Source organism: Vombatus ursinus, unplaced genomic scaffold (genome assembly GCF_900497805.2).
Source record: "Vombatus ursinus unplaced genomic scaffold, bare-nosed wombat genome assembly UNPS02014773.1, whole genome shotgun sequence".
Classification (NCBI taxonomy): Eukaryota; Metazoa; Chordata; class Mammalia; order Diprotodontia; family Vombatidae; genus Vombatus; species Vombatus ursinus.
Window position 1 is genome coordinate 11,614,466 of NW_020954551.1, and position 12,710 is coordinate 11,627,175.

General features: G+C 40.5%; 1 protein-coding gene across 12 annotated transcripts in view; it reads right to left on the reverse strand.

The window, feature by feature from the left end:
* The window catches only part of MAGI1 (membrane associated guanylate kinase, WW and PDZ domain containing 1), a 673,862-nt gene that overhangs the window by 85,629 nt on the left and 575,523 nt on the right, over positions 1-12,710 (reverse strand). For 11 of the 12 annotated variants that reach the window (XM_027863725.1, XM_027863727.1, XM_027863720.1 and 8 more), the window contains 2 exons: positions 10,946-11,038; positions 472-654 (listed from right to left, as the gene is read on the reverse strand). In XM_027863725.1, the coding sequence (XP_027719526.1) occupies positions 472-654; positions 10,946-11,038 (276 nt within the window). The remainder of the gene's footprint in view (positions 1-471; positions 655-10,945; positions 11,039-12,710) is intronic. The other variant, XM_027863723.1, reaches the window with a different exon arrangement.

The following is a 12,710-nucleotide window of genomic DNA, read 5'->3' on the forward strand; positions in this document are numbered from 1 at the left end:
GAAGGCACTGCCTTGCATTCAGTGAGAAGAGAATTTCCTCACCCTGGAGATACTGATGTCAGTGAAATCGCAAGTCCTGTTTCCGTCCCTGATACTACTACTACTACTACTACTACTAATAATAATAATAATAATTATTATTATAATGATACTAATCGATATTTAAATTTCCAAAACATTTTACAGTCATTTGATCATTGTACATACTGCTTAGCAACCAGTAAAATTTATAAAATGCCCTCATCTAGGAATAAATCATAGGATCAAAGGTTTAGAATTGGAAAGGAATTTAAAAGCCATCTACCTCAGACCACTCATCTTACTAATGAGGCAACTGGGGTCAAGAGAAGACAGTGACGTATCCAAGGCCACTGATATTAGTAGTAAGTGCCAGAGCTGGTATTTGCACCCAGGTCTTCTGATCCAAGGTCAACACTCAATCCCTCTTCTTTCACGGCCAAAGCCCTTTACCTGTTTCCATCTTGCCGTCCAACGCAGCAGGCCCATCTAGCACCAAACTTTTGATCTGGAGGAATTCATCAGGCTCGTCTCCACCAACAACAGTGAAACCAAAGCCTCGGCTGCTTTTCCTCAGTTTTGTGTGAATGAACTTGCCTTTCAACTCGGATGGATTTCGTGTAAAAAAGGGTTTACCTGGTTTCAAAGAGAAGGAGTAATTAAAAACAAAAAACCCAAAGATTCCACAATGTCTCTTGAATCTGACCCCTTCAACCTTTTCCCATAGCCGCCATCTTCATTCAGGCCCTTAGCATCTCCTGCCTGGATTATTACAACAGCCTCTCAATTTATCTCCCTGCCTCAAGGCTGTCCCTACTTCAGTCCATCCTTCACACTGATTTCAAAGAGATTTTCCTTTAGCACCGATCAGACCATGTCATTCTCCCCACTGGATAAACTCCAGTGACTTCCCATGGCCTCTACAATCAACTATAAACTCTTCTTAGCCTTTAAAGCCTCTCTCGCCCTATCTTTTCAGTCTCACCATATCTTAGTTCCCCTCTCACCCCGTCCATCTGGTCTTCACCCTGTTCTTCACACGTGACAATACAACTTCCATTTCTTTGCCCTGGCTGTCCCCCATGTCCAGACTACACTCATTACTCAATTCCACCTCACAAAATCATAAGCACCATCTTCTATGAAAAATCTTTCATGATTCCCTCAATATGCCTGTCCTCCAAAACTACCATGTATTTCTTGTTGCTTAGTCATTTCAGCCACATCCTGACTTTCCATGACCCCTTTTGGGGTTTTCTTGGCAAAGATACTAGAGTAGTTTCCCATTTCCTTCTCCAGTTCATTTTACAGATGAGGAAATGCAGGCAAACAGGGTCAAGTGACCTGCCCAGAATCACATCGCATAGCTATTAAGTGTCTCAGGCTGGATCTGAACTCTGGTCTTCCTGACTGCAGACCCAGCGCACCACCTAGATGCCCACATCATATTTAATTACTTTGCATTTATTCTCTTTATATCTGTTCTGCAAATGCTTTGATACATATAGTTCAAGTCAACAAGTCAACAAATATAATAGTAATAATATAAATAATATTACTAAAATATTTATAAGTATTAAGTCCTAATTATATATCATGCCTCTATTAAGTGCTAGGAATGTAAATGTAAGCAGAAAGAAAGGCAACTGCCTTTCCCGTTAGAATGTGAGGTTCTTGTGAATCATTTGCTACTTTAATGTCTAACCCAATACTTGGCACTGAGGAGGCATTTCATAAATGTTGGCTCATCGATTGGACAAAAGCAAAGAAGAGTGAAGAAGGGACCATAAAAGATCACAGATCTCAGTCACAGAAACACAGAACCGCTGACCTACTTTTGGAAGGGTACTCACAGGACACATCTGCTTCTCATCTTTTGCATGAGGAAAATGAGGGCCAGAGGGGTGAAGCTGATTTTCTCAGGTTCATATAAGAGGTAAATGGCAGTCAGGATTCGGACCCAGGCCTTTTGACACCAAATCCACCATCTTTTCCACTGTATCATGCTGCTTCCCAATAGAACCATAAAAATCTCTAATATTAAGTCTATGTAAAACAATAACCTATATAACAACAGGACAATATGATAACCTGTGCTATTGCTCAGTGACAAATGCTAAAGAAACATGTTTGGCAGTCTTAAGAAAGACTTCTCTTTTCATTCACATCGCACTTCTGTGGAGACACGGGGCGTGGACCATACACACATGCTGACAGCTTGGTTGGCCAAGTCAACACTTATTAAGACAGTCCAAATGAACTTCCAACACCAGACAGTTTCCCTTGGTTTCAGTTCGTGTGTTTTTGACTCTACAGAGGATTTTTTTGATGGCCAGATTCGCATGGTTTCATACTAATCGTTAAAAGAAAAATCAGCAATTTTTGTTCACAATTTGGCTCCTTAACATGTCAACTGACTTTGATTCTCATTGTTTGTGTGTTCAGTTGGAACAAAACCCTTACTTTCAAATAAAATGGGGAGAATTTATTTCGAAAATTCCTAGGCATAACCGTATGAATTATTTTTTGAGGCCTCAAAGAACAATTATATCAGCATGCAGAAAATATCCTGCAAAGTGAAAATCTCTCTTATTGGCACTTAAATTTGGGGCCATCATAGACTCCTAGATTTGGAAGAGGAAGCAGCCTTCGAGATCATGTCTCCCCAGCCCCCTGATTTCAGATCTCTGGATGTTATGGGGAACAAAAGCATTGCCTTCTGATTCTGAAGACCTGAGGTCAATTCCTACTTCTGATGCTTACTACTTGTAAGTGACTTCCCCTGGGGCTAGTCAATTAACGTTCCTGGGCTTCTGTTTCCTCTTCTCTAAATGAGAGCATTCCATTAGAAAGTCTCCAAGCTTGAGATCCATGCTCCTATGATCTTATGATATGACATACTCGAGGTCACACAGACTAAATGACTGGGTTTTGGACTCCAATCCTCCCACTGTAGCCTAATTCCTCTACAAGAGAGCAGTATTTGCCATCTGGCTTTCAGTAAAGACACATGTGGGATCCTTGTTGAAAAGATGTTGATATACAGTGTTAGAAAACTAAACAAAGTTGCCTGCAATCCATCAGATTATAATCCAGCCATGCCATGTGGCACTTTCCAAATCTACTTCGCTCACATTGTTCAGCTGTAACTTGTGTATTTCTTGATTCTGTCTGAGTTATCTTTTTGGCAGAACCTGCAACCTATATAGATTCAATCTCTCCAGTCTGTCAATACAATTCTCAGCAATAATGGTTGGGGGGAAAGGGAAATGGGGAGGAATTCTCATTCCAGCATACATTGGAGACATTGCCCTCATATCCCAGAATCTTTTTCTTTATGTCTTCCCAGTTCCCTTTTTCTCTTCTGTTTTTCCAACCAAAACTATTAAAAATCATGCACCCCTTAACGAAGGACCTGGCACCCAGCAGCGAGAGTTAATTTTAGATCTCTAAATGTACTCAGGACCTTTCAAAGGTCTCTGGGCACCCACACAATTTTTAATTGCATATTTTTAAAAGTTCTTTCTTTTAAAAAGCTCTTTCAAACTGCCTACAGTGGTAGCCCTATTGAGGACCCTTCTTGCTGGGGTAGCTTCAAGGCACAACGCCTGTTGGAAGCTTGATAAAATATGACTGTCCAAATTGGGGGAGGGGGGAGAAGTAGTTCTTGCACTGAGGATCTCTATGGGAGACATCCAGAACCCAGCTCCCTAACATGTGGAGCAGATGTTAGCCAGGTGATGTCAAGGGCTCTGAAGGATTGTGGGTGAGAAGGTCGCTAAGGCAACTGTCAAACTGAACTGTCAAAGACATGTGGCTTAGGTTCAAAGCCAGGCTTGTACCTGCAGGGGGGCATGGCACATCAACCTAATGGGCTGCAATTCTGAGATGAAGAATCTATGGTATTTTACTTGCTGAAGTTTCTAAGTCAAAGGTTTGAACCTGTTTTTTTTTTTTTTTACATCCCTTTTGTCACTGTATTCAAGTCAAGGGAGCTCCTCTGGGAATTATGTTTTGAAATGAGTAAAATAAAATGTGTAGGTTTACAAAGGAAATCAATTACATTTAAAATAGTTATCAAAATATTGGGGGGGGGAGGTGGTGGACTCAAGGTTAAGAACCTATATTCTAGGTAGTCCAAAGAAAGTGGAAATGAAACACTTCCATGATAGAAAGACATGTGACATAAATAAGTAGCCGAGTCATTTCTCCAGTAATACCCTTTTGACGAGGTCGGTAAAATGTGATTAGCAGCTCAGTCTTTAACTGGTGATTTTGCTCTGCATAAAAAAGCGAAGCATTGCTGGAAGCTTGTGTGCATGAAATTTTGGAAACCACTGACATCCGTCACCCTCCCCACCTCTATGTTTGCAACTTAGAAGCCTCAACTTTAAGCTAGAAAGAGCCTTCTAGACCATCTAGTCAAACCCTTTCATTTTAAAGATAAAGAACCAACATCATGAGAAGCTAAGTGACTTGTTCAGGGTCACACAACTAGTCTTTGGAGGGATTTGAAAGCAGGTCTACCTAATTCCAGTTCCAGCATTCTATCCAATATGCTATGTTCATGTCGCATGAGGGAAAGATAAGCAGAAGTGGGCAAATGGTCCAAAACACATCCAAATGATCCAGAGAAACACCTGGAGCCTGTTGGGTAGAAGCCATTTGGTCTAGCCTTCATTTCACAAATTAATAATAATGATGATATTAACAACAATAACAATAGCTAGCACTAATACAGAGCTTTGGGGTTTACAAAGTACCTTACAAATATTATATCACTGGATCCTCCCAACAATCCTGGGAGGTAGGTGGTGGTGTTGCTTTGGTCTTGTTCAACACTTTTTGACCACATTTGGGGTTTTCTTGCCAGAGATACTGGAGCGGTTTGCCATTTCCTTCTCCAGCTCATTTTACAGATGAGGAAACTGAGGCAAACAGGGTGAAGTGACTTGCCGAAGGCCATACAGCTAGTAAGTGTCTGAGGTCAGATTTGAATTTAGGAAGATGAATCTTTCTGACTCTAGGCCTGGCACGTTATCCACTACACCACCGAGGTGCTGTTACCATCCCCATTTTATAGATGATGAAATGGAGGCTGGCAGAGGTTAAATTGACCTGCTTAAGACAGTAAATGTCCAAGGCTATAGATGAACTCAGGTCTTCCTGCCCTCTGCCCTCTATCCAACATGCCTTGGTCATGTAGCATGAGTAAAAGATAAATGAGAGGGCAGACATTCAAAAAGCATTCACAAAACATCCAAAGATCCAGGAAAAGATCTTAAGCCTGGTGGGTAGAAGCTATATGGCCTAACCTCCTCATTTTACAGATTAATAATAATGACGATAATAATAATAATGATAATGAGAGCTAGCTATAAAGCTTTAAGGTTTGCAAAATGCTCTACAAATATTATCTCATCTGGTACTCACAACAACCCTGGAATGTAGGTGCTATTATTATCCCCATTGTACAGATGAAAAAATGGCAAAGGTTAAGTGACTTTCCCAGGATCACACTGCTAGTCAGTGTCTGAGGCTGGATTTGAAATGAGGTCTTCCAGACTCCAGGCCCAGTGCTCTATTCATTGGGCCATCTGGCTGCCTCAGATGAGGAGGTGATTTACCGAGGTCACATGGATGGCAGAGCAAGAGCTGAAACCTGCCTGCTTATAGGGAGGATTCATGGAAAGCCACAGGCAAGAATCACCCAGAATGCAAAGGTGTATATGGGCTTTGATGAGAAAAAGTACTGAGACATCTGCTCCATCTCTCATACTTTCCTCTGTGTAACTGCAGAGGGAGGACCCCAAAATTATCGCATGGCTGCCCTGTAGTTTCCTTCAAAAGCTGAGTATTGAATAGAAAAGCACCTGCTATTCCAACTGTGTCTGGATTTTGACAGCACGGGAATGCATATGGGAAGAAAACAGGCAGTCCTTGGTCAAGTCTTGCCCCACTGGACTGTTAGCTCCTTGAGATAAGACATTGTGGCATTCTTTGTATTCATATCAGCAGAACTTGGCATAATGTCTGGAATACAATAGGTGCTTAATACATATTTTTTGCCTGGCTGGTTGATTTATAAAATGGCAGATTAGGGCAGTTAGGGGTCTGTGGTTAAAGAAAGGAGTCCAGTTCAGATGTGATCTTGGCCAAGGAGCACAGATAACAGATAACAACAGCACCTACATCCCAGGTAGGCTGTTGTAAGGATCAAATGAGATAATATTTGTAAAAGCACTTAGCACATTGCCTGGCACACAGTAGGTGCTTAATAAATGCTTATCGCCCCCTCCCAATAAAATCAAAGATTTAGTAAAAAAAAAAAAATCATATTTAAATCTCTGTGATACTAAAGAAAGGCAAATACCCTGATTTTTCTTAAAGGAAAAAGTTTGTCTCTCTCCCTCTCACACATACAAATACATATAACCTTAAAAACACACTTAAAATGTAAGTGTACCCTTTACGTTTGTATGTATACACATACACACATATAAAAAACACAAACCATTACTATTTTCTCTAGTATAACTAACTATAAAATGGTAGGTAGTTGCTCTGAATTTTTTGGAGTTTAGCCTAAATTGCAAATCCTCGTGGGAGAGGGCTGTTGGTTTCATTAAACTTTTGGATAAGAAATGTGTCTGACAGATTTATGGTGTCCGAGCGGGTGAAGATTGTCAAAGCCTCAGTGTGTACACTAGAGGGCGTAGAAGAACAAGTGAGCAAACAGAAGGATGGTTTTCATGGACAGCTTTGAGATGTGGTCATGGAGAGACCCTAGTCAAATGATACATGCACAGATGGGTACACACACACACACACACACACACACACACACACACACAAATCAAAGATTTGATACAAGATTTGTGATGCTCATTTAAAGACGAGTGCTACTATCTATCTATCTATGCAATGAAAAGCAGAGATCCTTCATGATGAACTGAACCTGAAGCCATATCTTAAAAAAAAACAAAAAAACAGCTATTATCTTATTAGGACTATTCAAAAAGGAAGCCTGGCTCACACACTGTCTGAATGTTTCCTGCTGTAGACGCTGGGGACTTCACAAATGCATTCACTGGCATTCAAATATAAAGATATGAAAATGGAGTCCCCCAAAGGGGTTTGAACATACTCTAGGGATGTTATTTATTCTTGAATATTTAACATCTAGAATCATAGATTTGGAGGGAGAAGTTTTCATAGAGGTCATCTAGTCTAACATCCCCCTCCCTCATTTTACAAATGAGGAAACTGAGGCTTGGAGAGCACTATTGCCTGATATTAAACAGGGAGCAAATAGCAGGAATTAGTTTAACCCTGTTGTTAGATGCGTACATTGAGAAAGAAGAGAAGTGATTTACCTTTGGGCGCACATAGTTGTATAGTCTATATGGAGATCTGAAACATCTAAGTGATCCATTAATTTGCCTTTTCTCATACTAAACAAGATGGAAGTAAACTCAATGAAAATCATTAAGACCAACTTTCTGTGGTGGTTGTTTTTAGGCATGGGCTTAGGCTCTTGATTTCATTCATCCACTGACACAAACTGGCACCTCAACACCAAGAAGCACTGTGGGGGGACACTGAAAATTTAAGTGACTTGTCCAAGGTCACACACCTAGCACGTGGCAGAAGTGGAACCTGAATGCATTTTCTTCTGTCTCCAAGGCTGACTCTCTCGACCAGGCTACATTGCCTCTGGAGAAAAGTCCTTAACTCTTTTTATGTCCTGGGCCCCTTGGGTAGTCTGGTAAAGACTATGGACCCCTTCTCAGAATAACATTCTTAAATGAAAATATATAGATTACAAAGAATATATATGTATATGTATACACATATGTACACACATACACATATAAAATACACTCGAGCACACACACACACACACGAAATCAAAGGTTAAAGAAAATCAAGCTTTATTTTTTTTTCTGTCCAAGTTCATAGGCCCTTCTAAAACCTATTCATGGTCCTTAAGTTAAAAGCCTCTGGATTAAAGAATTATCATTATTTATCATTGTTGTTGCTACTATTATTAGTGATAATATAAGGTAATGGGAATAATTATAAAAACCACACATGCAAAAATCAGTCTCTGTACTTTATAGCAGTCAGTTAGCCAACAAGCATTTATAAAGTTCCTACTATGTGTCAGGCACAGGTGGATATTAAAAAAAAAAGGCAAAACACAGCCCTAACCCTCAAGGAATTCATAGGACATAAATTGATGGTTAGAGATGGAATTAGGCTTAGATGGAGGCAGAATATAGAGCAGCTAGGTGGCACAGTGGATAAACCACTGGGACCACTGTTAGGAAGATCTGAGTTCAAATTCAGCTTCAGACACTTACTAGCTATGTGACCATGGACAAATCATTTAACCTTTGTTTTCTTCAGTTTCCTCATGGCACCCACTTGCCAGGGCAGTTGTGAAGACCAAATGAGATAATAATTGTTAAGTGGTTAGCACAGTGCCCAGCACATAGTAGGTGCTATATAAATGTTAGTTATTATTGTTGACAGTAGACGGCGAAGTGGACAGAGCGAAGGACTTGGAAGCAGAAAGACTAGTCTTCCTAAGTTCAAATCTGCGCTCAGACACTTACTAGCTACATGACCCTGGACAAGTCACTTAACCCTGTTTACCTCAGTTTACTCAAATGTAAAATGAGCTAGAGAAGGAAATAGCAAACCACTCCAGTATCTTTGCCAAGAAAACCCAAAATGAAGTCACGAAGAGTTGAACACAACTGAAAAATGACTGAACATTATTATTATATTATCATCACACCATCTGTGCAACAGTCTGTGAGCTGAGCACGCAAGACATTACCATCTCCACTTTCTAGACAAGTACACTGATTTTCACAGAGATTTAGTGGCCTGCTTGCTCCCGGCAAATGGTGGAGCTGGCCCTAATACGGGGAGCTCCTGCCTCCTAATGTGAAATAATTCTGTTTCATAAGTACCAGGGAACTTCATTGGAAGAAGTCATGAATGACATAATCCAGACAACGTAAAAGAACCATCAGGTTGTAGAACTAATTAAAAGCAGGATCAGAAAGCACTTGGACAGTTCTCTAACCCTTTCTGCCGCCCCCCCCCCAGAGACCCGACACTTTTCAGCACAAGTGATTCTCCTCACCCTTTATTTTATATCCACATCCAACCTCAGATGCAGAGATGAAAGGTAACTGGGAGGCCATCCAGTCCAAAGCTCTCATTATACAGGGGACAAAAATGAAGATCAGAGATTTTGACTTGCTCAGGGTCACATGAATAGATTTAAAAAAAAAAAAGGAGCATTTGAACTCAGGTCTTCTGACTTCCAAAGGCAGAACTTTTCACACTATACCACACTGTTTCAAGAGAATTTCAGTTAGAAGAAACCTCAGTGGACACTAACTTACACCTTCAATGGGAGCACGTCTTCAATGATATTCAATTCTTTTGAAAGGAAAAAAAGTGGTAGGAAAGGAGGCAACTTTGACAAGCTTCTATGGGACCTTTTTCCACAGCCCTTTTTCCAGCTACGTCAACGGTGATCCCAATTCCTTCTGAGCTCTCCCATCCCCCTCTTTCTGCTCTCAGGGTGAGCTGCTTGGACAGCTCCTCCTTTGTTCTTAGGAATTGGTGCTTCCTATTTTGAGGAGGGACTGAGGGCTGGAAATAGCAGGTTTCTAAAGCTCCAAATTTTCAAAGTAAGACACTTTTCAGGTGCCTATTTGTGAATGAGTGCAAGCGAGACACACTTGGAAAAAAAAATTTTTTAAACACATGCATTTTGAAATTGTGGTACAGATAGCAGCTGTTTTGGGGACCAGAACTTGGGAGGCAAGAATACTAAGCTATTTTCTCTTCCAGAAAAAAAAAAATTCAGTCCATGGGATGATGTGGGCTAATGTCTTGAAAAAACATGTCTCCTATAGAAAGCCCTCACTTTCACATAAAGAAATGAGTGTGTATATACACATATACACACACACACACATACATATACATACACACACGTACAATACCTATATGTACATAGTCATGTGTGTCCATATACACGATACACATATACATATATGCATATACATGTATATATACATATATAATTATATGTGTGTGTATACATGTATAACATAAATATAAAGTGAATAAATAAAAATGTATATAAAGTAGTTTAATATAAACTTGTTTTGAATGAAGTCCTCATGCCAGTGAATGTAGCTCTTCTGGAAGTCTGAAGGAGTTCTACTTAATAAAATACTCCATAATATCTGGCAGCATATTCCACCTCCAAAATGCCATTAATAGTCACCAATTTTAGACATGAATAAATTTATTCATGTCTTTAAGAGCTCTCAGCACCCCCAACTATGAGCCCAATTAGCAGAAATTTTGGATTCTCTTTCATGTTTTCACATTTTCCCACAGTAAAAGAAATGACTTTGGAGTTATAAAAACAGTGTATATATGTGTGTATGTGTGTGTATATGTGTGTGTGTGTATATGTGTGTATATATATATATATATATACACATATATACACACTATACATACATATATATACTACACACACACACACACACACACACACACACTTTCCCCTGGGAGGCAGTGTGGTACAGTGGAAAGAGTGCTGGAGTTGGGGAGACTTGGGTTCAAATCCCACCTCTGACATTTATTAGTTTTGTGAATCATTTTAGCTTTTGTGATCCTCAGTTTCCTCATCTGTAAAATGGATTTAATATCTCTAGCACTCATTTCCTAGGGCCGAGGGGAGGCTCAAATGAGAGAGAAGGTGAATAGGGGTAGGTTGGAAAGCCTAGAGCATCCCTTAACTATCTGAGAGTGCCAAGATTATCACTCTGTAAGTAAGTCAACAACAGGGCTAAAGTTAGCACGTGACGAGAGAAGACGTTACCCTGAACGGGAAGTTCTCTAACAGGCTCCTGGCTATTTGGTGGATGGTTTGGAACAACAGGAGCAGCGAGGGATGAATGGTCTTCCGCCCATTCTAGAAAAAAAAAGCAAGGAATGTGGTCAATCTTTGTACTCGAAAGGGATGGTGACATGCTTAAAAGTCTGTTGGTCTTATATTTTTTTTGATAGGGAGAAGGGGTGGTAGGAGAGTCTAGATCTGTGATTTCATAGGGAACTCTCAGTGAGTTCCCTGATTCATAATTAATATTAAAAATAAACATGCCCCCCAAAACAAAATAAACAACAAAAAAAGTCTAGTAGCCCACAGCAAGGATTGTGGGGTAGAAAAAAAAACTTTATTTAATTATCCAAAGATTTTAAAGTGGCAAGGAACTTCTAAGGTCAACTAGTCCAAGCTACTCATTTTACAAAAGAGGAAACTGATGCCCTGACTTGCCCAAGGTCACGTGGACTAGTGAGTAGCAGAGTCAGCATTTGAATCCAAGTCTTCTCATTTCAACTCCAATGAACTTTCCCCTGTACCACATAAAAACTGAAGGGGTTTCTGCCCATATCCTCTTGGGAAATTATGTGTAATATGACTAACGAAAAACACATTTTCCCTCTGGCCAGGAAACCACAAATGGGATCCAACAGAAGATTGGAGCACAGAGGTACACTCCACCATGAGAACCAGGTCCAAGGAGATCAGGATGAGTTCTACAAGAGAAAGACTCCTCTCTTTTAGACAATTCCAAGGGAATCTTCTCCATGTAGTGCATATTCAGCTGAGTTACTAACAAGTGTCCCATGGGTATATGCCTGGATTTCAGGAGTTAATAGGTACCATTTAATGTCATTCTAAGTACTATGCAAAAAGGATGCTTTGCCAATGCTGCTGAATCACTAAGTTTGGTCCTGTTCAAGCAGAAGGCCCTAAAATATCTCCCAGTGAGTGACCCTGGAAACTTTCCCCAGAGTCAGCTTCTATTTTGGTCGAATGCATTTAATAGCACCCTGTTCTTCCTCAGCCTTCACTTGGGACATTTCTGATTTCCATCACCTTGAGATAAAAAAGAAAAGACCAAGGGAACGCAACAGACCTGTTCAAGCTGTTAAACAATAAAAGAAAATTTTAAAAAATTGTGTAAGCTTCACTGGGTGGGTGGGCAGGTGGGGGAAGGGACTTGCGGGGGGGGGGGGGGGGAAAGACCTGGAACTTTGACTTCACTGGGACAGGTAAGCTTCCCCCCAATACAGATCAACAACTTGCCAACAATTCAAAGTCTTAGAGAGTTGTCTGATTTACTGAGAGGTTAAATCAGAGCATCCTAGATCGGGAGATGGAAAAAGACTTCCCAAGAGTGGCACAAGGAATCCACGCCAGAGGCAGGACTCCTATCTGGGTCTTCCTGACGCCATGTTGTCATAAACCAAGCATTTACACTTTGGAGATCATTAGAAGATGTCTGCCACGTCCCGCCTCCTGGCCATCTATTACCATGTTTCACATTTTGTTTGTCCTATGTCTATATGCAGTATGAGGCGGAGAATAGAGAGCTGGTCTTGGAGTTTGGAAGACCTGGATTCCAGTCCTGCCCCTGATGTCCACATAATCCCTAGATGAACCGGGCCAAGTGGCTTAACTCTCTAAGACTTAAAGATGTGGAGAAGGTGCTGCTTTGCACCGGTAAAAGGAACTTCCTCCACAGAAATACTCCATACAAATACACTTAAAGGTCCAATCCAAAAAATCCAAGTCTATG